The sequence below is a fragment of the Myxocyprinus asiaticus genome, chromosome 45 (assembly GCF_019703515.2).
Source record: "Myxocyprinus asiaticus isolate MX2 ecotype Aquarium Trade chromosome 45, UBuf_Myxa_2, whole genome shotgun sequence".
NCBI lineage: Eukaryota > Metazoa > Chordata > Actinopteri > Cypriniformes > Catostomidae > Myxocyprinus > Myxocyprinus asiaticus.
Window position 1 is genome coordinate 21,193,206 of NC_059388.1, and position 26,980 is coordinate 21,220,185.

At 38.0% G+C, this 26,980-nt stretch overlaps 3 protein-coding genes across 5 annotated transcripts in view; 2 read left to right on the forward strand and 1 right to left on the reverse strand.

Annotated features, from left to right (window-relative positions):
* The first annotated feature begins 632 nt into the window (after window positions 1-632).
* Window positions 633-3,326, forward strand: LOC127435033 (transcription termination factor 2, mitochondrial-like). The gene is made up of 2 exons (XM_051688156.1): window positions 633-814; window positions 1,788-3,326. Exon 2 carries the CDS (start codon window positions 1,806-1,808, stop codon window positions 2,937-2,939), a length of 1,134 nt encoding a protein of 377 aa, XP_051544116.1. The 5' UTR covers window positions 633-814; window positions 1,788-1,805; the 3' UTR covers window positions 2,940-3,326.
* Window positions 3,327-4,990: 1,664 nt separating this feature from the next.
* On the reverse strand, window positions 4,991-23,053 carry cry1a (cryptochrome circadian regulator 1a). Of its 2 annotated transcripts, XM_051688177.1 has the most exons (14): window positions 21,944-23,043; window positions 11,470-11,578; window positions 10,883-11,025; window positions 10,460-10,644; window positions 10,163-10,251; window positions 9,868-10,008; window positions 9,190-9,501; window positions 7,744-7,895; window positions 7,173-7,375; window positions 6,829-6,936; window positions 6,604-6,702; window positions 6,355-6,432; window positions 5,916-6,026; window positions 4,991-5,806 (listed from the first exon to the last, which is right to left on the reverse strand). In XM_051688177.1, the coding sequence occupies exons 1-13, from the start codon at window positions 22,099-22,101 to the stop codon at window positions 5,923-5,925; spliced, it is 1,881 nt and encodes a 626-aa protein (XP_051544137.1). In that variant the 5' UTR covers window positions 22,102-23,043; the 3' UTR covers window positions 4,991-5,806; window positions 5,916-5,922. The 2 variants fall into 2 exon arrangements, with proteins under 2 accessions (XP_051544137.1, XP_051544138.1); XM_051688178.1 differs by lacking the exon at window positions 6,829-6,936 and having other exon boundaries at window positions 21,944-23,053.
* A 2,014-nt stretch (window positions 23,054-25,067) lies between these two features.
* Window positions 25,068-26,980, forward strand: part of btbd11a (BTB (POZ) domain containing 11a) — a 181,524-nt gene continuing 179,611 nt past the window's right edge. For both annotated transcript variants that reach the window (XM_051688536.1, XM_051688537.1), the window contains exon 1: window positions 25,068-26,165. In XM_051688536.1, coding sequence (XP_051544496.1) covers window positions 25,298-26,165 — 868 coding nt within the window. In that variant the 5' untranslated portion in view covers window positions 25,068-25,297. The remainder of the gene's footprint in view (window positions 26,166-26,980) is intronic.

The following is a 26,980-nucleotide window of genomic DNA, read 5'->3' on the forward strand; positions in this document are numbered from 1 at the left end:
AACACTTAATTAATGTATTTAACATTTTACTATTAGAATGTGAAACGGTTACTTAGCTAAATCCTTTCTCCTTTGTTTAGGATGTCCAAGGAGAGAGTCGGGCCTACCGATTTAAAATATAATTTGCTTACAAATATTAAACACCGTGAATGTGTGTAATATACAGGTAAAGGTAAATGAAAGCATTTTGGTCATTACTCATTTGCACTAGTGAAGCGAGAGACTTCTATTAAAATGGACAAACAGCGCCCTCATGTGAACCTTTTACTTCACACAATTTATTCAGCAACTTATAAACAAAGCAATTTTCTTGAACATTTCCGTTCTTCTTTTATTTTATACGGAAGTTTTATTTTCAGCAAAACTTTCGGGTTATTTTTGAGATGGCAGTGAAGAGTAAAAGGTGCTGTTATTCCCAACGCAACATTCATTTCATAACGTGACAGATGTGGAGGAGTCTCTGTTGCCCTAATTTTTTTCCAACCAGTTGTGTATGGGTGCATGAGCATGTTTGTGTGACCACAATTGTACTTTCAGAAAACAAAATTAAGTCCATCATCCACTAATCATTGGTGTTTACGAAAAGAATAGTTATATAGTATGACGTGACGTCTACGCAATCTGGGGGCGTGGTCAAACAGCGTTTTATGCAACTGAATGACTAAAGTGTTTACGTGAATTATTACTCCTTTGCAATTTTAATCTTATACACATTATGTAGTCATTGGATTACTGTGAAATGTCCTCAGTGGGGTCTGACAGAAGGTTTATTAAAGCAAAGTTTCGCGCGTTTGGCTGTGTCCTTGTGCGTTAGGTAAGCAATCAGTATTTTAATGTTTCTCCGAAGCAAATATGTGCCATAATAAAGTATAACAATGGCATCATTTCTTCATATAATTCCACGTTGTCATGCAGTCTTAGAAACTATTTGGACACTCAAGCCGCATTTAAAAATGAATGTCATTATTACATTAGATAACAACATACCTGGTGTCTATTTTAGCACAATTTTCAAACAAGCAAAAAAAAAAAAAAAAAAAATTATGAAAAGCAAAATTTTAATTATAAAACAGTAGTTACACAGTAGATATAATGTTGATTACCACAAAAATGTAATTTAAAAAAAAAAAAAAAAAAGAAGAAAAAATAAGGGTAACAGAGACACTTACAATGGAAGTGAATGGGGCCTATCTGTAAAAGTTAAAATACTCACTGTTTCAAAAATATAGCCACAAGACATAAACAATATGCGTCTTAACATGATTTTAGTGTCATAAAATCGCTTACTAACCTTTTCTGTGTAAATCTTAATGTGTACTTTGTTCCCATTACGACAGAATGCCATAAAACCTGAAACGACTGTAAAAACAAGGATTTACAGCTGAAATAATACATGAGTTTTAACAAAATAATTAATGTAAGTGCTTTTATAAAATTATAAACCACATTTCTGCCTTAAAACCCTCCAAAAATTGGCCCCATTCACTTGTATTGTAAGTGCCTTACTGTAAAATCGAGTTTTGCTTTTTTAAAGAAAGGGAGGGACGAGTCAAAAAAAATGTTTTGGTAACCAACACGATGCCACAGATTCTGCTGATTGAGCTAAACTTGTATTGAATCCAGAATATTCCTTTAAGTGTCCAAATAGGCCTAATTTTTGGGCCACTGTGAGAATATAATAAGGAATCCTTGTCAAAACCGATAAAAAAATGTTTTACTAATTGATCTGTAATAATGATATTGCTAATATGGCATTCAAGAGTTTAACTGAGCATTATTTGTGACAGGTTGCTTGCGTTGTGACAATGCTCCGCATTGCTCCTGCCACCTTGTGTGTCTACTGTCAGCGAATGCGCCTGCTGTCCACCACCTGTGTCGCCAACTCCACTCCGATAAACACACGACTCGAAAATCAGCATACAGTGGACGCCTTCTATGAGTTGTCGGTGGACATTCGCAAGGTACGTAAATTCAAGGGATGGGTTCTCTCCGAGAGCTCGGCATATGTGGCTGAAACTGCCGACTTCCTTCGTGGGCTGGGTGCAGATGAAGCCTGCATCGCCCGGGTGTTGGAGACACACCCCGAGGCCGTGTTGTGCCGGCCAGAGGAGGTAGAGGCCCAAAGGGACCTGTGGTCCACAGTGTGCCCGAAACCACGTGAGCTGGTGAGCATCATTGAGAAGTTTCCAGCCTCCTTCTTCACAGTATCACATCATGCCTACCAGAAGGCAAACATTCAGTATCTGCAAAGTCTTCACCTTAGTAAACGCATCGTGGGCAAACTAATTGCCAGTGCCCCCCAGAGCTTCAGCCGTCCTGTGGAGAGCAACCAGAAGGTCATCCACACCCTCCGTGAGACCTACCTCGACCTGGGCGGCAGCCAGGGCAACTTGCGCGTATGGTTGCAGAAGCTGCTCAGCCAGAATCCTTACATCCTTATGCGACCCGCTGAGGCATGGCGTGACAGCCTGGGCTTCTTGAGAGAACGTGGCTTCACTACGGAGGAGCTGCTGCATTTGGTGTCCAGCCTGCGTGCTTCCATCGCGGAGCTGCAGCCTGAGGCTATGCAGCAAGCACTGGACTACACGCAGGGCGTTCTGCAGTGTAGCGAGGAGGAACTGAGACAGATTGTGCTGCATTGTCCTGCTCTGCTGTATTACTCTGTCCCTTACCTATCTGGACGCTTTAAGGGGCTGCTGGATGCAGGAATCACCCCAGAACAGGTGAAGGAGACTCCAAACATCTTGGAACTCACTACACAGATTGTACTCTTTCGCATTCAGAAGCTGGCTTCATATGGGTATGATGTTAGAGGTGGCAGCTTAGATGTCATCACTGGCACCAAGAAGGACTTTGAAGAAAGCTATGGAAAGTTGCAGCTCCGTCGTCAGAGGCCTCTCTTCAACCCTGTTGCTCCAATCAGGACAGTGGAGGAGTGAATTGTGACTGCCATTTTGATTTTTACATGACTGATGTGTCAGCTAACTGCAGTTAAATGTAGTCAAGCAGTAGGTAAAAAATCTTTTACTTTTAATCGGTGGGTCAGTTTGCACTCATGCCTACCCAATTACAGTACAGAATTTTGTACAATATGAAATATCACTGAGAGGTTGAATATAAAATGTCTTGAAGAGCACCACAGCAAATTTTAAAACAATCTAAACTTAAAAATTAAATAAAAAATTAATTCGTAAATCTTAATATTTGTGAGTATTTTTTGAAATGCTGTTTAATTGCACAATAACCTTGCAGAATATTTATTTTGTGAATTCACGATTAAAGAAATATTCCGGGTTCAATACAATACAAGCTCAATCGACAGCATTTGTGGGATAATGTTGATCACTACAAAAATTAATTTCTAATTTCCTTTTTTTAAAAAAAAAAAAAAAAGCAAAATTTGAGGTTACAGTGAGGCACTTACAATGGAAGTGAATGGGGCCAATTTTTGGAGTGTTTAAAGGCAGAAATGTGAAGCTTATAATTTTATAAAAGTACTCATATACTGTTAAAACGTGAGTATTATTTGAGCTGTTGTATAAATAATCATTTTTGCGGAATTACAGGGTTTACCGCATTACGACATGGCAACAAAGCTGTAAATTGGATGTAACTTTACACAGAAAAGGTTAGTATGTGATTTTATCACACTAAAAATCTGTTAACATTCACGTTGTTTACATCTTGTGGCTATACTTTTAAAACAGCGAGTATTTTAACGTTTACGCACTGGCCCCATTCACTTCCATTTTAAGTGTCTCGCTGTAACCTTAGGCCAATATTTGACTATTTTGAGATCATCTGCATCGATTAATAACCATATCTGCTTGGCCTATTAACAGGCATGTTAGTTCGCTGTTGAATCAGTACCAAAACCTACAAACAGTTCAGGATAATAAGCATTGTTATTCAATATTTTTCAGTTTTATTTTAGTATATATTGTGAAAATAAGTGTTTTCATTTCAGAAATTTTGAGTACATCACATTTGTCATGAAGTTACGTATATTATGTACACCGATCAGCCACAACATTAAAACCACCTGCCTTATATTGTGTAGGTCCCCCTCGTGCCGCCAAAACAGCGCCAATCCGTATCTCAGAATAGCATTCTGAGATAATATTCTTCTCACCACAATTGTACAGAGCAGTTATCTGAGTTACCGTAGACTCTGTCATTTCAAACCAGTCTGGCCATTCTCTGTTGACCTCAGAACTGCCGCTCACTGGATGTTTTTGTTTTGTACACCATTCTAAGTACATTCTAGAGACTGTTGTGTGTGAAAATCCCAGGAGATCAGCAGTTACAGAAATACTCAAACCAGCCTTTCTGGCACAAACAATCATCCATGCGATTATCTAATCAGCCAATCGTGTGGCAGCAGTGTTGTGCATACATTATGCAGATACGGGTCAGGAGCATCAGTTAATGTTCAAATCAACCATCAGAATGGGGAAAAAAATGTGATCTCAGTGATTTGGACTGTGGCATGATTGTTGGTGCCAGGTGGGCTGATCTCCTGGGATTTTCACACACAACAGTCTCTAGAATTTACTATGAATGGTGCCAAAAACAAAAAACATCCAATGAGTGGCAGTTCGGTGGACAAAAATGCCTTGATGAGAGAGTTCAACAGAGAATGGCCAGACTGGTTTGAATTGACAAAGTCTGCAGTAACTCGGATAACCACTCTGTACAATTGTGGTGAGAAGAATATCATCTCAGAATGCTATTCTGAGATGCGGGTTGGCGCTGTTTTAGCGGCACGAAGGGGATATACACAATATTAGGTGGGTGGTTTTAATGTTGTGGCTGATCGGTGTATATACTGTATTGCCTTTATATAAGCCATCGACCATCTTGTTCTCATGATATCGGTCATTTAAAAACCCATATCGGTCAACCACTTATGAATACTAATTTCTGCAGAAGCTGTCTTTCTTAATTGTGTGACAGAATTGCATTCAGCAAGTAAATGAGCAAGACAACATGTACATTTACACTTTATTACACAAGCACAATGTGGTGTATTTTTGTTTGATATAGCTTACACTAATGGTCTGAGGACAAGGGGACACCCAGATAAAAGGGGAAGAAAGGGGACAGAGAGAAGACCACCAATGGGGACCTTTATTTGGGGAACAGATAAGGAGTAAGAGACAAATGACAGCCTGGAAAGAGAAAATAAGAAGAGACATCTCAAACAGCTGAGAGAGAAAGATTAGGCAAAGGATAGATAAAAAAAAAAAAGTGCAGGCAAACAGCATGAGGATAGCCTTAGCAATGTACTGCATGGACAGTCTACAAATGCTTTTAAAACAGTCAACTTTATGTTTTCAAAAAGAGTAAAACTGATCCACAATAGTTCTTTATATCAAAAATATATCAATGGGTCTATGACTACATGAAAGAGAAAGCACATACAATATTAAATATGTACATGTTGTATGAGAGTATTTGTCAAATCCTTATATACACAAATATTTAGTCCCAAACAGTACAAACATGAACGCAACGTCGACAGAAAATTGCAGCAGCGTACATTGCACAGCCGCAACATTATTCCAAAGTTGTCACGATGCTGGTGACCGCTTGGGTGAAGTCCCTGTGATATTGTACATTTTGATTGTTTAGCAGTGCACTGTGTGGATGTGCTTATAGAGAGAGAATCATGCACTCCCTTCAATCGCTCCCTTGAACTGGTATTTTGGTTGCTTCCATAAAACTACAAAACTTGAGAAGGTGAGAAAATATTGAGGCCTCTGCAAAATCAGGGTGGCCAAATTGCATGGCCTTCTTCCCATTTCTGGAATGCACAAAAAACACAGGGAAAACAAATGAGTCTTTCAGGCTTTATAAATTATGATAACCTAGCTTTTTAATGTTTTTTGCACATATGGACAACAATGACAAACCTGGAGTTTAAGAGCTGCTCTGCCTTTGAACTTTTGAACATGTGGCAGGACCGGACTCCTCACTGTGCCGTTTTCCAGACATAAGGACGGTACTGCTGTGTAGCCCTCGCCCTGGCAAAGAGATTATGGCAGCTTTAACATTTACATGATATTAGATTGGTCCTTGGTTAAATGGATAGTTCACCCTCATGTCCTCCCAAACCCATATTACGTTTTCTCTCTGCGTGAAACACAAAAGGGGATATTAAGAAAAAAGTAGATTTTTTCCATGCAACAACAGTGGATGGTGACCAAGGACAGATGTGGCATTCTGCGAGACAACTCCTTTTGTATACCACAGAAGAAAGTCACATAGGTTTGGAATAACCTGAGGGTGAGTAAATGATGGTCAAATTTTAATTTTTGGATGAACTATTCTGATAAATGTGGAGGTCTTTACCTGGCTGTAAAGCAGAACCAGGTATCTGCTGCGAGTCTTGCCTGTAGCACATCAAGTTAACACCGTTACCTGGAAAACCTGCATGATAAACAGATGATTTATGAACTCTTTATTCCATATAATTTATATATAAAATAACAATGCTGTTGGGTTCTAATGACTCTTTTCACATGTTACTGTTCACTGTGAAACACTGCAATATTTGCAGATATAGATATTGATGTTTCATTGGCATAGTGTTATTTGTACCTTGTAGTTGTGTGCTGCTGTTTGGCTGGTTGTCTCCTTGAGGGTAAACCATTGTCCTGCCATGCCATTCACCTTGAGAGGTGGGTTGCATCTGATATCCTGAAATAAATACACAAACATAGCATTGATCTTGTGCTCCAAATAAAAAAAACAAATAAACTGGTATGCTGTCTTGACGGTAATAAACCAGTAAAAAACTAAGGAACACTTTGAGAGTGTGTAAACCTGAAGCTGCAGTGGCTTCCTTGGTCACATCTCCAGTTTGGAATCCCATCAAGTTTGTAGAATTCTCACCATTTCCATTGGGATTGGATGGCACCATTGCCAGCAGTCCTATATATAGTGAGGCCTCGGTCAAAGTAGCACACTTATTCATGGATCTATGTTTCCCTAGTATTTCATATGTTTAATAACATTCAAATTTAAGCATCTCCTTTTAAAAATTAAAAGTTGAAAAAACCCATATCAACACTTAACATCCAGAAGCTACTGAGTTCATAAGGGTTACAATATTCACATTAGCATTAATGTTCTTATAAGGTGCAAGAATTTAGCAGGTATTGTCTTACCCAGGCCACGGTAGCAGGACAGTTGCTGGTAGATCTGTTTCATGCGCTCTATGTTGAGACGGCTTGTCTCAGCATGATGCACCATGGGCTTAGGATAGTGTACACCAATTATACATTTGGCTGCTTTCTGGACACTCTCTGGAGCATTCCAGGGGTCATAGATATACTTGGCTGGGAACCCCCTTAACACTGGCAAATATCGCCTTCAAGAAAAAAAAAAAGAAAGAAAAAAAATGAAAACATCAGATTTATTTTTTTGCTTCACATATAGCAATAAATACAGGAGAGACCCATGGTTCAGGCTAAAGGCCCTTTCATAGCAGATTTTAAAGAATGTTTTCAGATTTTAAAATGACAATGCTCTCTTTTACACTTTTGTAATGCAATTAATCTAATTATTATCATTATTATTTATTTTTTCAGAGGATGGGTCCATTTTTAAAGTGGTTTGAAAGGCAAAAAAATCAAAAACAAAAAAAATGTCTCACCCTCCCTTTTTTTAGGGAGTTCTGAAAATTTGCACTGGACTTGGTGCGAGTAGGTTTGGTGCAAAACATTGTTTGGCCCTTACCGTATGTAGTCTCCGTTGGGGTCAGTGCGGCGTCCGAAGCCAACGGGACAGTAGCAGTGGAAGAACTGCTGGAAAAAGGAGCTACAGGAGAGCCACATCCAGCTTCCTGCATTCACACTCCAATCTGCATCCAGCAACAGCTCCTCAAAAACCTGTGACGACAGATACACGAGAATGCCATTACTGAAGGTCTGTCATATTAGTATATGAAGTGTGCTTTAAATTTTGCTTTATTAGTAGCTACTGTTGGTGAATCATTTAAATACTGTAACAGCATCAAGAGTGGAAAAGAAACAATTCAGGTGTTACGGACTAAAATTTGGGATTCTAAGCAACAAATACTTGAAGTTTACACTTAGTAATGATATTTATTTTCTGCATATACAAAAATATATATATTAGTTGAACATGGGCCAAATTTTTAAGGAGAGCCATAATGAAATTCATACCATGCATATGTTGGGCAATTCCATGGAAATGTCAACCACTTCATATACATTTGTAATTTACTTTTCATGCCCAGGGATTACAAATTAAATTTAGCTCTGTAGCTAATTCTGGGAAAGCCACTGACTGTCCATTGTCCCCGTCACATAAACTACTAAATAAAATAAACAATTCATGGAAAAATAAAAGGTTTTAACCAAAGGAACAAAACATTTCATTTTGTATTATAGTGGTATAATGGATTATGCCATCCAGACCGCTAGAGGACGCTGCTTGCTCACACAGTGGGCCGCTGAATGCAGACTGCCCATATTTTAAAACCCAGTTTTTTAAAGTTTAGTAATCGCGCAAGGCCATATTGCAATTTCAGACTAAATTCAATCAATCATGCAGCATTAATGGATGTCATACCGTTGTCTCAGAAGTCAAAAGTCTGCTGCTTTCAAAGCGTTTTGATGGTTGGTTTCCCTCACCATGTAGCCTATTGGTAAGTGCCACTTTCACAACTGTCACGTCCGTTTATGGCGTTTTTTTCCGCATTAACGTGAAATCAAGAAAGAATAGAAATGAAATATTACATGTTCTTAGGAGTGCCAACCCTTGTACATATTTTGGCTATTATTATATTTTGGATTGTGCATTTAAATTTACAGAAAAAAGTTAGTTACTAGTTAATTATAAATAAACCATCGGTTTTTCATATCAGCATTTTCATGCTTATAACCGATATGCAGAGGGTTTTAATTTGGTCAATAACTGTCCAATAAATATCAGCAGCCGATACATCGAAGCATCCCTAATATAGATTTAAGTAATGGTGTTACTATGATCCAAAGTTCTTGAATATGTGTTAATTAGACAAGCAAACATTTAAAACTATCTATAATTATACTCGTATATCTATACTGATATTTAACTGACCTCTAATGATGTACAGTGTTCTAAATTTGATGACTGTCATCTTTAAGTAGACATGTCCCACTAAAATAGCCTTTATACCTTCATGCCCTCCTCCCAGCTGATCCACAGATCTCCGCGGGTAAGGAAACATGCGACTGCGTGTCGGGCCAGGTGGTGGATCCAGCCCTCTTGCCTCAGTTGGGTCATGATGGCATCGATCCAGGGGAAACCCGTCCTGCCCTCTGCCCACTTGGCCAAAGCTTCTGGGTTTTTGTCCCACGGGATCTGCACACAAATGGGGTTGCCTTCCATTTTGTCGAAGCATGGGTTGTTGGTGGCAGTTGTGTAGAAGAATTCACGCCACAGTAACTGGCCGTAGAGAGACAGAGGAGGTGAGCTGTTCTTTTTGACCTGTGGAATGTGGAAAAAGCCGTTAAATTAATTTTGGTTAAAGATCTGGCCCAGAAACCATAAGGTTGCAGGTTAAAATCCTGCAATGGGCAATCTGTGAGCTTTCACTATTGTACCCTTGAACATGGCACTTTATTCCAACTTGCTCCAGTGGGAATGTTCTTAAAACGTGATGTTCTGTGATGACATTGTGTAAAATTGGCATAAAAAAATTTCTCAGGTGCCATCGTGAAGCGATAAATATTCTATTTTATTCATTTATATATTTTACTGAGCGCTTGTGTTTGGTTTAGACCACCCTGAGTCTGTTCAACATAAACAACATTATGCTGAAGAATGTAACATACACTATGATGAAATGCTCACCTTCCTGTACAGGTCTGTGAGTTTGAAGTAGAAGAGCCGACAGGAGAGGCAGCCGAATCTTAAATATGGACTGAGGCCAGTTGGACTGGCCAACAGGGAATTGGCATTCATTCTTGGACGTTCAAAATTGGCCACCCAAGCCTATAAATGAAAATTTTTGATTAGTGTGTGCTGCAAAATTATAAATGCGTCATTATCCCCAAGTAAGAGAAGCAAGTAGAATTATGTGCCGTAGGATTGACTATATAGACATGAAAATATAATGAAAGAGACAGTAAAATACTTATACTCTAACCTTCCTCTCCAGATGCCTTTCTAGGCGAGTGAGGGCCTCTGTTTCGCCTCCAGGCCACACAGCTGAGGACAGACCCTCTGTGTCAAAGCCTGTTTTAAACAAAGAGAGTTTTAGCTGGTTGTGAATGGTCATGGAGAGTTTGGCAATGAAATAGTGGCTTACATGGTTTCTATTGTGGTATTGTACTGTATGTTTTATTTGGTTATAAATAAATGTGTTTGTCATATTTTAAATCACGAGCAACAAGCTCACTTTGTGTTTTTAAAAAAGGATGTTTTTGACATATAGTTGACTAACCAAGCTCTTCCAAAGAGGGAACCCCAAACTTTTCATCGTGGTCATCGGAGACCGGTGTGGTGCAGGACCCCATGACCTCTGCTGTGATAGTCTCTGCCGGGGTTTCCACCGCCTCCATCCTGCTGATGAGGGTTTGGAAGCGCTTGTACGTGAGCGGAGACTGGCCTCCATTCAGCTCTATGATCCTGAGACAACAATTCACCAGTGAGTTAAAAAAAAGGTTTCATTAGAATTAAATCCAGTAAATTAAATGGGAAGAAAATAAATGAAAGGCACTATAAAATTAAGAAAAAGTAGTTTTTTTTTTTTTTTTTTTTTTGCAGGTTCAAATGTGTATGAATGTTTAATGGAAAGTACATATGTTAGCTCTTGTAACTGGTCTTTCAATTTCTATGAGCTTATTAGTAGCTTAGAAGTACGTACTTGTCCAGATCGTAGAGCGTGTGAGAGATGCGAACTATCACCTCCACGCCTGCCTCATTGGCCAGCTTCTTGATAGCTGCATCTCGCTCCTTCCCGAAAGGCTCCGAGTCATACTCGTAGGACAGACGAGTAATGTTCCACTCCTGAATGGAACAACATACCATTAAGAGGCAACAAATATTCACTCATAGAAACAGTCATAAAGTATACTATTTAGGGAACACACAGTAGTAGAAAAAGAGAGCCAAGTCACGACTCATGTTGTTCCAAATCTGTGTGACTTTTTATTCCATGGACCACAAAAGAAAATCTCAGGCTGAATGTAATGGACTGACAGCTTCCATCACCATTCACTTTGATTGTAGGGATTAAAAATGCACTAAGTGTATGGTGACCGAGGCTAATTTTCTACCTTGCAAATGGGTTTAGAACAAGATGAGGGAGTAAATGATGACCTTAATTTTAAGGTAAAGTATCCTTTTAATTTTTTTCCTGTTGCAATATGATTACTTTATAATTGTAGAAATCTATCTATTTGAATTCTGACTGTAGTAACTGCATTGTTGCAATGGCAGTGTGAGCTATACCTTAAAAAGCCGGGGGAAGACATCAGTTGGCTGGCCACGGATAACGAAGAGTCGTGAGTTGAGTTTGCGGAGACTGGCGTCCAAGTCTTCCAAACACTGCAGTAAAAACCTAAGCACAAGAGAGATAAGATACTGACACACATATACTGACAAATAATCTAATGTACATAATATAAGCCTAAAAACAAGCAAGTGCTAATTACAAAAACAAAGCTACTGCAGTGTTAAATAGACTTTTTTAACTGTAAAGGGTTGTGCACGAGCACTTGTCACTCGCGCGCGTTTTGCTGCAGTTAGATTATAACGTGATGGCTCGTGACATAGTGAATCATAATGTGTGTGTCACGTTCAAAGTGTATCTTTTCATGAAGAAAATCTGCGATACACAGCTCTATTTAGAAGAGAAAATTTGTTTTTTGGGAGTTAAAGATGGATAAAATTGAACATATAGGTGAGAGAGTGTAGTCTTACACCATTATACACTGGAACAAAATACATATTTTTTGGCTTTTTTACCAAAATAATATCTAGAACTCCTTTAAAACTAGCTATACTGCAGAAGAAAAAGTTGTTATCGGAAAATGTTGAATACAATATTTAATCAGGGCTCGACATTAACGCTTGTCCGGTACAAGTGGATTTTTGAAGGGGCAAGTGAAATATTTTACCTCTCTGTTCAGACAAGCAGACTGATTAAAACATCAGTAACAAACAAATAACCAGCTACATTTGTGATAGCCAAGGCCTGTGTCACAGTTTATATTCTTATTCTGCTGTTGAAAGTAATCCAGAGCACGTAATTTTATAATTCGCCAAGTAACAGCTGCGCCCTGTTTGACTGACAGGCGCTGTATGTGTGTGTGCTGAACATGTGTGTGTTCCGAAAATACTCGCACTAATGCGCACCTGAACAGTCAATTACATTTCAGGTAATTCATGTAAACACAGAGAGTGATGTCTAAAGTGAATGTAAACAGTGGAGAAAAAGGCGGATTTGTATTAAAATGTCAGACTTGTAAGTATAAATGCAAGCTAACATACTGCACACTACTGCTGTCTAGTGTGTCATTATAATAATCAAACAACCATAACAAGAAAACGAGAAAACACGCACTGCTCTTGACTGGGTAACTTTAGTAGCTTTAAAAAGTTGTAATGTATTATAATCATACAGTGAAGACCAGTAGTAGTTTTATGTTGCATTTCATTCTGAATGTTTACTTGAATACTTCATACTGCTGTTAAAAACTTTTAAAGCCGTTAAAAAAAGCACTGAATTTTCTTCATTTGTATTTTTTGTTCTATTATTTTTTTATAAATTTCTATTCATTGCTGTCTTTTATTCTTATTCTATTGTTAATTACTTGAACTTGAAACCATTCTTCCATAATTAACATATTAGTTAGTGTTATTATTTGTTGTGGTATTAAAGCTGGTATTGAGAATCGTCAAATTTCACTACAGACTACTGAAATTTGGTATTGTGATAATGTATAGCCTTGGAATATGGCATAAACTGGCCAGCACACATACACTTTTGCCTATTACCCCGAATTTGCAGTGCATGTAAACACTTTTACCAGCATTCTTAAAGGCTTATCCAATATGCACAAGTGTTGTTCGCATGACTGTATACGTTTTGACGTCAAAATCAGATCATAACTGATCATTTATGGTAGCTATCAGCATATTGGTGTGCATGTAAACGCATTTAGTGATGTTAATCAATGTTGGGTCAGAAAAGTCAAAGTATAATGAAACAACAACAGAACATAACTGAACTAGATAGTATTGCAATTAAAAAAAAAAAAAATTGTCTTCCCATGCAAAACTACCACCATAATGCTAAGGTGTTGTAGGTAGTTGCATTGCTACATGGTTAATATGTTGCATGCAGTCAGTAAGTACAACACAATAGCAAACACTGTTTAGTATTTATTTTCAATGTATTATTTTACGGCCCCTCAGTATTTTTCAATGGAAAAGAGATGTTTTATGAAATGTTGGTCACCATTCACTTTCATTGTTTAGAAAAAAGATCCCCTTTTGTGTTCCAAAAAAGAAAAAAGTCATACCGGTTTGGAACAAATGAGGGTGAGTGAATGATGACAGAATTTTCATTTTTGCGTGAACTTTGCCTTTAAGACGTCTATGTTCTATGTAACTTTTTGGGGCAGTTAAATTTTTTTTTTATAGATTTTTCTAAAACAATAGCAAGCAGAGACAGCAGCTGTGATCCAAAGTGCACTTGGCCATGATGCAGTGACCTGGAAACCCAGTTCCTGCTGTCTGCAAAACCTCACATAACCTCAAGTGCTGAGCAAGATAAAAGCTCCAGCCTGTAGCTAACCTCTCCTCGACCCCAGGCAACCTTGAGTGCTGTGCTGCACAAAATCTCTCTTAATCTGTGTTCTCAAACAGCCTCAGTCAGACAAAAAGCATGTTATGTAAAATTTTCAAGGATTCCCACCTAGGTGTTAGAGCAGACATGAGCTAAATGTGGCTTAGCATGACAATTTGTATAAATCTCCAGACGCATTTTTTTATTTTATTTTCAGTGATTCATAATCCATCTGAAACGTCATGATCTCACTATCTACACTCTTAATCTAAACAGCAGATGCTAAAGAAAAGGCCTTGTGATCTGCAGTGTGACCTATGAAGCATTTCTTTCAGGTCAGATGGACAAACTCTGAGATTTTATTCATCAAAGTCTTTTGATCAACTTTCTTATCAGAAAAGAATGAAGATAAATGGTAGACTTTTGAAAGACTACAGAATGTGGATCATTTCTTCAGACAATGTATTATGTAACACCTTTAAAACTATTTATTTTGGTAACACTTTACAATAAGGTTCCATTCGTTAACATTAGTTAATGCATTAGGTATTATGAACGAACAATGAACAATACATTGTTTACAGCATTTATGAATCTTTGTTAATGTTAATAAAAATAAAATTGTTCATTGTTAGTTCATGTTATTTTATAGTGCATTAACTAATGTTAAAATATACAACTTTTGATTTAAAAATTTTTTTTACAAGTATTTAGTATGTTGAAATGAACATTAACAAAGATTAATAAATGCTGTAGAAGTATTGTTCATTGTTAGTTCATGTTAACTAATGTTGTTAAATAATGTTAACAAATGGAACCTTATTGTAAAGTGTTAACATACTGTCTCCTAGTTTAATATGCAAAAACAACTATAAGTAAACCATTCGTAGGTTGTCACTGGTGCTTTCAAAACATTGTTATGTTTGATTATGTGGTCTGGCATTTCAACTTCTGCCTCAACCAATGGTGCGAGATTGGGGCGGGACTACCTATTTGAACAAACCCTAACCCTAAACCCTAAGAATTAAACTCTGGCTCTGAACTTGTACCATATCGTTTGTGCTACGGACATAAACTGCATAAATATCGCCTGGCAGATGATAGAACAGGTGGGGGGGAATCTATAGATTTACACTAAAGAAGGGACCCAAGCCATATCTAGGGATCAGACTATCATAAAGACTTGGGCATGACTCTTGTAACTTGGGCCAACAAGCAACCACATAGCCACAACCCAGAACACCCAAAAAAACAAACAAAAAAAAAAAAAACAGCATAGCAGCACCCTGGCAACCACTCTACCATCATGGCAGCAAGTTTTGCAAAGTCTAGTGTAATTCAGTGAACAGATTAGAAAATATTACTACAATTTGTGCACATATCTCACTGAGGAATTCATTGCTATTGAAAAATCAACTATCAGTCAGCTTACTGAGTTACACAACAAAGCTGAAAAGACTGATCAGTCAATCTGAGAAAGCAGCATTGTTATTAGCTCAGATAACCAAAATTATGGCAAACATAAGTAATACTGTTATTCAGCCTGATTTTAAAAGGTTTATTCTGTGTGGGTTTCAGTGTTGCCAGGTAACACAGCCACTGGAGTGAACTTCATTTGTTGAAGTAAAAACAATCTGCTTTTTGTATCGACATTTGTGTTAGAATGTAAACATGCGAGAATGAGACAAAAATCACCCTCTTAACAAACCCCCTGCAGCAAAACTCTTAATTAGACGCAATTAAAACTCAGCTCAGGTAATAGATCTGAATGGCAGCAGATGTATTTGGACAGACAACAAATAACCCAAGCAATCGACAGTTCTCTTTGTGCTCCTTTTTAAAAGACTGACTAACAAACTCACTCACAAATGCTTAGAAATTATAAATGTAATGTGGCAGTCTAACATCTGTCCTCTATGTCCGTACTGCTGTACGATCCTGCCTTCATGTCCACATATGAAGCTTCCTCCCCTACAAGCGATCAGTGATAATGTGTAAATCCCAGTGTCAGTCAGAGTGTTTGTCATTGACTCGCAGCTGTACCATCAGAACCAAAGTCAGTTGTCTCGCAGTCAACTGACCCAGTGACACACTAACAGAACCCGGGGTCAGATGCAGAGATATGAGATCACGCTGCAGTGTTTTTACCAGATGCAGCATTGTTGTAATGATCACAGGGACAATATCATAGTGCCTTAAAATCAAATGTGAAATCATGTATTTTCACTGAGATTAGAAGTGAAAAAAAAGAAAAGAAAAAATAAACCATTTTCTTAATCTTAAATCAGAGGTTCTTAAATGATGGGTCGCAGGTCTATTCTGATGGGTTAAAAAAATAATGCTTATTGCAAATAATAAAAGGCACCTAGACATAATTAAGCACAGTTGGGTTAGCAAAATAAATAGACTTATCAACTATTTATTTTTAACAGGAAGGTGAAAATACATCCCACATCTCTTGTTTTTGAAGTCAATGGCTATGTTCAAATCAGCTTGACAGTATTTTGAAACACATTCATCTGTTTTTTGGCGAATACTAAATCAATATTTGGCCCACTGTTTCTCCGTGTGTTAGGCTGGTAAATCACATTTCTGATGTTGTTTATGCATTTCAAAAAATTGTCAATTTTCCTAAACAGTCATAGTTAATTTTACATATTGTTGGGCAAATCCAGTTCAGGGTGATATTAATAAATTTAATGTTTGATTTTACAGACTTTTTTTGTTACTTTTGTATGATAAACAATTAATTTACTGTGTTGCGTCGCCACCTGTCAAATGTAAAATCAGAGTACTGAAGCAAAAACAGTTGACAATCATGGTACTAACATTGTGAAACTGTTTGGCACGTAAGTTAGACTGGTTTTCTTTTTAACCTGTCACTCTCATTTTATAACCAATATGCAGTAGAGCCAAACATTCAAGGATCTAAATAATATTTTTTTATTAGTTTTTTATATTTATCTTACAAACTTTACCACCTATCTTCCACAGTTCATGTAAAGGTCTTACAAGTGCTTATTTTGATTCCATGGTGATTTAAAGTAATTTTCTGGGTTTAATACAAGTTCAGGTTAATCAACAGCATTTGTGGCATAATGTTGATTACCACAAAAATTAATTTCAACATGTCCCTCCATTTCTTAATAAAAAATAAATAAAAAAAAAAAGCTACAATTTACAGTGATGCACTTCAATTGAAGTGAAAGGGGCCAATGTGTAAATGTTAAAATACTCAAGGGCCTGGGTAGCTCAGTGGTAAAGACGCTGGCTACCACCCCTGGAGTTCACTAGTTTGCTGAGTGACTCCAGCCAGGTCTCCTAAGCAACCAAATTGGCCCGGTAGCTAGGGAGGGTAGTCACACGGGGTAACCTCCTCGTGGTCGCTATAATGTGGTTCGTTCTCGGTGGGGCGCATGGTGAGTTGAGCGTGGCTGCCGCGGTGGATGCCGTAAAGCCTCCACACGCGCTATGTCTCCGTGGCAACGCGCTCAACAAGCCACATGATAAGATGCACGGGTTGACGATCTCAGACGCGGCGGCAACTGGGATTCGTCCTCCGCCACCCGGACTGAGGCGAATCACTACGCGAGATAGAAACGATGATTTAAACAACTTTACAGCTCCAATAACACACGTTTTAACAGAAGAATTAACGTAAGAGCTTTTATAAAATAATAAGCTTCACATTTCTGTCTTTAAACCCTCCAAAAATTGGCCCCATTCACTTCCATTGCAAGTGCCTCACGGTAACCTCAATTTTTCCTTTTTGTAAAGAAAAAGGACAAGCCGAAATAATTTTTTGTGGTAATCACCATTATGTCACAAATATTGAGGCTTTACTTGTATTGAATCCAGAATATTTCTTTAAGTAGGTCACCACAGCTGAGCAGCATATTACGAAGCATTTTGTTTCTTCAGTAGACTTCACCTTTAGTGTGTGTGAACAATATTATAGAAACTGACACACACACACACACACACACACACACACACACACACACACAGCATTCCAGAAAGGCACTGATACACTTAGTGATTGGATATTTTAAAACACTATTTTATCATATAGCCTATATGACTCCTCTAGCTGAAGCTGCAAAATAATACTGTTTTTAATCAGGTTTTCCTGCATGATTTCCTGATCCCGTCTGTCATGGGTTGCACAAACATTGGTTGTACCAATGTTACTGTGTTGGGCAGGTCAGGATATTCAAACAGAACTATGTTTTGATATCACCACTGTGTTTACACTTTTCAGTCTATGTCGAGTGTAGTAAGTAACCATAGATGTTAAGAACTGAAGCAAGCAACTGTATTAATGTGATAACACTAGTAGAGAAGGACTAAAACAAATGTCAATAATGTAGCTAATGCAGCACTTAAAATATGCAGATGCTACCAAGAAGAATATCTCTTTATATGTCGGTATCTCAAACCACTACAATAAAGTTTCAAAGGCCTACACATTACACAAAACCGGTGCTAAATAGAGCTGTTCAGCTGTAATTTCAATTTGTAGGCAAACCCGAAAGGCTAATTCGCCTTTTGGAATTTCTTATAGATTTTTATTATGGGTTTTTTCAAATTATGAGTAAAAAAAATAAATAAGGTTTGTGGTAAACATTACTTGAAGATACTTGGACGTTTTGTTCTACAGCATAAATTGCACAGTCATACCTCAAACGGCCGTGTTTTTAAAAATGTTGCTAACAAGTTGCCAAATAAGGACAACAACTACCAGTCTACGTGCCTGACGAACCTAAACAAAAAGTTTGTGGTCTTTATTTAGGACATTTTACCTTTATTAATTATTAACTACCTAAAATACTTAAAATTAGCTTCTTTTTAAAAATAACATTCTCCAAACTCCATATTTTGAGATTATTAAACGGATAGTTCAACAACCCAACAATGAAAATTCTATCATCATTTACTCACCCTCATGCCATCCCAGGTGTGTATTACTTGTTTTTTTTAAATATTTGAAATAATATAATTATGGACTCTACAGGTAGGCGCAATTGGCATATACTGTATTCTCTGAATGTTTGACAAGTTCTATTAGTAATAGCTAAATGATTAGTAGTAAAATACTAATTGTTAAAACATTAGTTTAATTAAAAAAAACAAAAAAAACAACATGGTTCTACACCTTTAAAGAATTGCAATAGCTCTTTACGCCAATTCATTTACATATGTAAATTTGACGTCTTGCGTAATAAATGACATCATCACGTGATTTAGCTACTTTTAGCGACATTTCAGCGAGCCTTTGGCGACTTCTCATGAGAAATAGTTGGCAACACTAACTACGTTTCCATCCAAGGTTTTTTTTGCACAAAATAAATAAATAAATAAATAATAAAAATAAATTAAATAAGATAAAATAAAAGAATCGCTTTAAAAAGTTTACCGATAGCTGATGGAAACACAAAGTGTCAGCATAATATTTTTCCATTTAACTCTAGCGCATAACACTATGTCGATACTTCAAATGTCATGATAAACTGGTTTGGAAACACTTTGTCGAGAAAATTTACATTAATGAAAAAAAAAAAGGGTCACATGACAAAACTTACACCAATCGTTAGCCTGTGTTAATCATGATAACAAGGTATAGGATCCTTGAAAGCCAATTTACTGTACGTGAAGCATTACTCGCACTGTTATGGATTGGTCTTAACGACATACCTGCACAGATTCGATGCTGCAAACACATCTGCGTCATGACACTTCCAGGAGTGCCAACGCAAATATCTCGTATCATGGAGAACAAATGAATGGCCACTCTTTGCGATTAATTTAATCGCGATAGACATCAGTTTATTTGCTTTTCCACAGCATTCAAAATAATAGATAACAGTCATGGAATTAGCCCACAATACAAAATACATAACATTTCTGTGCACAAAGATGTTTTAAATGAAAAATAAATACACAATACTAGAAGAAAAGCTTCAGTGTGCTTTTTTTGGAACACTAACATATAGCCCAATTCTATAAAATTATTGTTTAGCTTACTTTTGAAAAAATGCTGGCAAAATTCCCGTTATTATATAAATTACCAGACAAAGCATAAAAAAAAAAATAAAATAAAAATGATATTGTTAGGTAAATAATTGCCTTTTCTTTACACAATCTTAAATTAGCATTACCCTGTTCTGTAGACAAAAAAAGTCGGCTGAATGACATTCTCAGAATGTTCTACACTTTTTTCAAGACTATAAACTATCAGAACTATTTTTCCAGTGCTGAGTTCACTTTCATGAATGGGCTTTTGAACATTTGAAAACTTTTAAATATTTTAAATCTAACCCTCTTTACCTCGGATCGCATTTGCTAAGCTTCTTTAGAAAATGTAAACTGCATTATGACGCTAAAATTAATTTTAGATAACAATAAATTCAGTTGGTCGTTAAAAGTTGCTGGACAAATATGCAGGACATAATGCAGTTGTGAAGGCAACGCTTTAGATTAGATGATTGTTCAAAGAATATCAGCCTATTGAATATCAGGAATGTATCATATGATATTAATAAACCCTGATATTACACCGCATCAGTTTTTCTTTAATAGCTGTGCACACAGTATATACACATTGATGGATGACCCTTATACTAAGACTGACAGTTTCCCCCACTACTTGGTGCAGGTTGCCAGCTTGAACAGGGCCGTGATGATTCGCTTTCGGGTCGGAACCGGTGGCAACCTGCGATAGGCGCAACATCAGGACCAATATTACAGTCCTATAAGAAGGGCAACTGCTCCCTTTTGATTGCAATTCCTCATCTTCTGATTGCGTTAATTTGTGAAATTAAAATGACAGTAAGATGGGTAATTTCAGTGAATTGTCTCAGTACTCACCCCATTTTACAAAGACTTCGGGGGGAAAATATTAGGTACATCTGGGAGGCGAAAGGTACACAATTAACGATAAACACACATTTCTGTATGGAAACGGCTGAAGGGCAGATTTCTTTTGTGATAAACCAAAACGTATGCGACAAAGTGTTTTTTAAGCACGACGTCATCACGCACACCATTTTTTTCCCCGATAAAATGCCATTTGAATGGAAACAGACAGAAGACGGCAAATTTCGCAAAGTTTTTTTACGCATTTTCACTTTGTCTCTAACAAAACAGCACAAAAAGTGGATGGAAACTAGGTTACTGTAAGGAGCTGGATTCAGCCTCATGGGAGTTGCAGTAATCCAAGCATGATGTGATAAAAGCATGAACTACTGTTTGGAGGTTTTTCTCAGAAGGACAAGGTTTTGCTTTAAAAAGAAGTCTCAAGTGAAAGAACTCTGATCTAACCACAGCATTAATTTATCAAACTTCAGGCTGCCATCAAACAAGAAGCCTAAATTCTTTGTGCAGGATGTGGTAAAAGGAGCGAGACAGCCTAATTCGAAATAGGACACATTATTGCTGTAGTTTGGTCCAAACAGAATAACTTGTTTTATTCTCATTCAGATAAAAAAATAATAATAATTTTGGCCTTTAAACAGTGGCTCTATGGCAGGAGTTTTCAAATTTTTTGATGCCAAGGACGCCCAAATATGATTATCCCCTTGTGAGGGACCATCTTCCTAAAATATAAAAAGAAAGCTATATATAAAGAAAAAAATCCCAATACTGTCTGAGAAAAATAGTAAGTGTGATCCTATAAAGAGAACATGTTTTGAAAATTAAATAGTTGCCTTTTGTCATTGTACTTAAGTCAAAATATCTTTATGTTGAAAACATATCTTTTTTCCACCCACTATTAGAGTAAAGCTACATGTATAACTTGAATATTTTTTAATGTCAATTCAATTGGAATTTATTTTTGTCATCAGAAATCAAATGAAACAATTCTGATATCACACTATTTTTCTCTGAAAATTTCTGAGGACCCCCTAGCACCCATTTGCAGCCCCCTGAGGGCATATTTATCATTATAAATAGTTTGATCTCATTGCATTTAAAAGCAGAATAGAATAAAGACCATGCACAGACACCTTCTTATTTGGCATCCCAATTTCCAGTCATTGCATTTTAAAATCAGATAGAATAGAACATGGCAGAATAGAATCTTTGGAGACGACACACAGACACTTTCATATTGGGAATCCCAAATTTCTTTACCTCCACCTGCTGATCCCAACATTGGAGGATCCGGCGAACCAGGGGTCGAGGATGTACACACAGCGGACACTGTGCGCACCCTGGATGGCGTCTCTGAGCGAAGGATTGTCGTGGAGCCGCAAGCCCTTCCTGAACCAGTGGACCGTATTTACCACCATTACTCCACTCAAGTGTTGTTACGATATAGACTTGCTTCGCGGCGTTTTAATGCACACTCCAAAGAAGAAATTTCCTTAACAGGCGAAAAAAAAAAAAAATCTAATAATTTTAAAACAATAAAAATGTACGTTCAAATTAAACTGGCTACCTCAGGAAAAAATATTAGCCTTGCTCTAGCAAAACATTTCCCATCATCGTGTCTAATGATTTGGTACACAGCCACTTTTGAACCATTTGTACACGCACTGAGTTGCTCGCGCGAGAGCCGAATACCCGACTGGTTTTAGGACCAGGACGGCGACTCGCAGCGCACTTCCCTGTTATATAACTTGTTTTTCTGGATTACCCAAAATAATCAACAACGCTTAACATATTTTAAATACCGCCTTTCGTATTTAATGCAGACCAAGTTGTGCTTTATCCGTCTATTTTGATTATCTCAATGCGCGCGGTATTCCAGTTGAAGTCAAAACGAAGTCCGGGCGCGTGAGCCAGAATCAGCGCGATTATGTAAATATCAATATTGGTTACAGCGTTACAGGTAGTTGTCACGGAAGAAAATTACATCCCACATAAAGTCAGAATTCATATTAGGTGTTCTAAACGTGTCTTAATTGTTTTCCCTCAACGTTACGTCCATTTGTGAATATTATTTTCCCACAGCGACGGTCGGCCATGCAATTGAATCGGTCGGCTTTGCTCCACCCTTATGATTGCGCACGTGAAGTAACACGCTCTGATTGGTCAACCCTGCCGTGACGTAGCTGATCCCTAGTCACGTTCCTTCGGTGTGATGAACTAATACACCAAGGCTTCCCAGGTAAAACTTTAACGAGAATTGTCCCCAAATGTCTCTTGCGAGACAGTCACGATGATCTGGTCGAAACATTGCGTGTAAAAGAACTACAAAGCTGGAATTGGACACGTCGGCGGCATTAAGACAGTTCAGCACTTCATAGTGCAGTCCTTTAAGCGCTAAGCCTGAAGATTCAGTACCCGGATGAGCACGAGACTGCGCTTTTCTATGCTGCTGAAGCAAGGTGGCAATGTTCACTCGTGAAAAGTGTAAAGCAAAAATACATGACAGTGTTGGCAGATATCTGACATTATACTACGCAACATAGTTTTTCTGTGCTTTTTTACATTTCCTAAGAGCACAGTTTGCTTATTTCTATAGTTACATATTATAGGGTACAATGGGTTAAAGGCACACCTTAAGGAAAATTAGCTTTTTTTTCTGGTCACAAAATGGATCAAGACTGATAAATTGATATATAAAAATAATGATATCGTGTAGATACAGGGGCAATAGTTATAGTGCAAAATTTGTCAACTAATGCAAATATATATATATATATATATATATATATATATATATATATATATATATATATATATATATATGTATTATTATTATTATTATTATTATTTTTGAGTAACAAATTGAGATAATGCTTACCCCAAATAACAAATTTAGAAAAGAGTGCACGATTTCCTGTTAATTTCAAACACATTAGGCATTTTATAACATCTCAAGTATTCTATAAACAAATGATCTCCATTGTGATTGGATCAGTCATTGTGAGCCCACTTTGAACATTTTTCACAACTTAAAAAGGTGAAGAAAAAAATAAAAATATGTGTTTTGGTATCCTTTATCCCCTGCAACATGGGGGCTTTTTACCCCAAATAACATCCTTTCACTTATTGGTCAGTTATTAAAAAACTTTTGATTTAATGACCTTGAACAAAACTGAAAATAATAAGTATTTTAAAAATTCTCAAAATAAATGTGTTAATTTCAGGGATTTTCATTAGCTACATCAATTTGCAACATTTAAAAAAAATATCTAAATTAACCTTTAGACACCACACGCAAATATCTCATGGATCAGGAAAATGTGTACCCTATTAACTGCTGCAGTTGTGTGATATATTCAGTATATATACTGGGTTGGGCCACCCTTTGCTCTCAAAACAGCCTAAGTTATTCGTGGTATGTTTTCCACAAGATGTTAGATGCATGGTCCATGTTGCACGATTGCATCACACAGTTTTTGTCAGCTGCACATTCATGCTGTGATCTCCCGCTCTACCACATGCGTCAGGTTTTAATTCCCAATTTGCAATTCACAGATGGCTCAAGAGTAAACTACCATCGCCCTGCTGTCCTTATAATAAAGGCCACAATAAACTTATGAATGAACTTATGAACAAGCTCATTACAAGTTAAGCTCAATCGACAGCCTTTGTAGCATAATAAACGCCCCTGATTAAAAAAATAAAATAAAATTTTGAAAAAAAAAAAAATAAATAAAAAAAAAAAAGAGGCAAAAATCACAATTACAGCAAGGCTTATAATGGAAGTGAATGGGGCCGGTCCATAAACGTTAAAATAAACCCGTTACGAAAGTATTGCCACAAGACGTAAACATTATATGCGTTATCACGATTTTATTGTAATAAAATTAGGGATTTTTCAGTGTTATGGAGTTGACCACATTACATGGTTTACTGGCATTATATCGTCATGACAACAAAGTTGTAATATTGGATATAACTTTACACAGATATTGTTTGTAAGTGATTTTATCACACTAAAATCGCACATTTAATGTTTACGTCTTGTGGCTATAGTTTTGAAACAGTATGTACTGCAACGTTTATTAACTGGCCCCATTCACTTCCATTGTAAGTGCTTTATGGTAACCTCGATTCTTTTCTTTCTTTCTTAGTTTATTAATAAATGAGTGACAAGTATAAATAATTTTTGTGGTCTTTCCTCGCTGTTGTGTTTGAGCCTGTTGATTGATCGTGGTTTCCTTTCTATTGGCATAGCACCGCCCTAATATGACTTAAGTATCCACATTATCCCTCCCCCATGTGTGGTTTATTTTGCATAGCCCCTCCCCATCTGAGTGGTTTTGCAGGGAATGATGCAGTAGCTGTTGAAGGCGTTCGGAGCTCTCAAATTACGCACACGAAATTTAGAGCAGAGGCGCACTTTTCCTGGTGACTTACTAAAACAGTAAAGGAACTATCATATTGCGCACTTATAGATAGGCCATTGTGTGTTAATTTTATTTAGGTGGTTATACATTTATCTACAGCTTAGAGGAGAGGGCGCGCCACAGGAGCGCTTTTTGGGTATTCTTTAAAATATCAGGCATAAGCCCAACATTATGAAGTGCAGCCATGGCAGGCAAGGGTAAGACAGCTGCGAGGACGCTGGAGGATTTAACGCTCGATTCCGGTTATGGTGGAGCGGCGGATTCCTTCAGGTCGTCCAGCGTGTCACTCTGTTGCTCGGACGCGCATCTGTCGTATGCGCATGGGGGCAACTGCTGGCATCTAACTGAATCCATGCACAGCAGACACAACAGTTTGGACACGGTCAACACCGTCCTGGCGGAAGACACGGAGATCCTGGAGTGCTCGGGCCAGTGCGCCAAACTGCCCGAGCTGGAGGAGGACGTGCCGTGGAGTTTCGGCGAGGTGGAAGGCGCGTTGCGCAAAGACGAGGAGTTGTGCGTGGGGAACGCGTCGCGGGAGATCCTGGTCAAGCTGTCCGCTTTGGTCAGTCGTGCGCTGGTGAGAGTCGCCAGGGAGGCTCAGCGCTTGAGTCTGCGCTACGCCAGATGCACCAAGCACGAGATTCAGAGCGCCATCAAGATGGTCCTCTCGTGGACCATCTCGGTAAACTGCATCACTGCGGCGCTCAGCGCGCTGTCACTTTACAACATGAGCACGGGCGATAAGTTCAGCCGGGGGAAGTCTACCCGATGCGGACTCGTCTTCTCCGTGGGGAAGTTCTTCAGGTGGATGGTGGATAGCCGGGTGGCTCTGCGCATCCACGAGCATGCGGCGATTTACTTGAGCGCCTGTATGGAGAGCCTCTTCAGAGAGGTGTTCAGCCGGGTGCAGAGGAGCGCGCTGGTCGAGAAGGAGAACGGAGTTCCAAAGTTTACCGTGGAGTCCCTGGAACAGGCCATTAATAATGACTCAGAGCTATGGGGTCTTTTGCAGCCGTACCAGCACCTCATTTGTGGCAAGAATGCAAACGGTAAATATATAAATACTAAATAATTTTTGTCCTTCAAATAGTCTCATTTAATACATGAGATGTGCTGGTTTAAATCATTTGACCTTCTCATGCGTTTTTGTCATTGGTTCGTGCTGGCACTATGATGAAATTACTTTGTAACACACCTGAGCTCGGTGTCAACATAGGTAGATGACACAATCGACTATCTGCCTGTCTGTCTGTCTGTCTGTCTGTCTTCCTGCCTGCCTGCCTCTCTATCTATCTATCTATCTATCTATCTATCTATCTATCTATCTATCTATCTATCTATCTATGAGAAATAAATAACTTCTTCTGTGGGAGGACATGTGATAGTCCCAGCAGGATGTATGTTTTCAGACTCCTTATTCATTTAGACACAATAACAGGTGCAATCACAACAGGAAGGGCATCACACTGTGTGCCGCAGTATACCTTTTCCCCCACCTGTTGAAATAACCCAGCTTTCTACTTATTTTGATGGCATAATTAAGGTCTCTTATTAGTAATGTTTGAGGTTGCTATTCACTTTCTAAAGTGATTGTCAGTCATGTAGTGAAAATAGGCATGACGGATCAGTTTAAACTCAGATGTCTGTTTTTACGGTTGAGGCAGATTCCAGCAAACCATAAAGATTCCTGCAATAAAATTACCCTCTTTGCTATTCATGACACAACCTAGGAGTTGACACATGCGTTTTACATCATCACAGGCACGTCCAAACGTTCTAGAAAAACCTTATGTGATGGACAGTTGGAGACTAGAGAGAGTGATGAATTAAAGAGCAGATCTGCATTTCTATCTTCATATTGCTT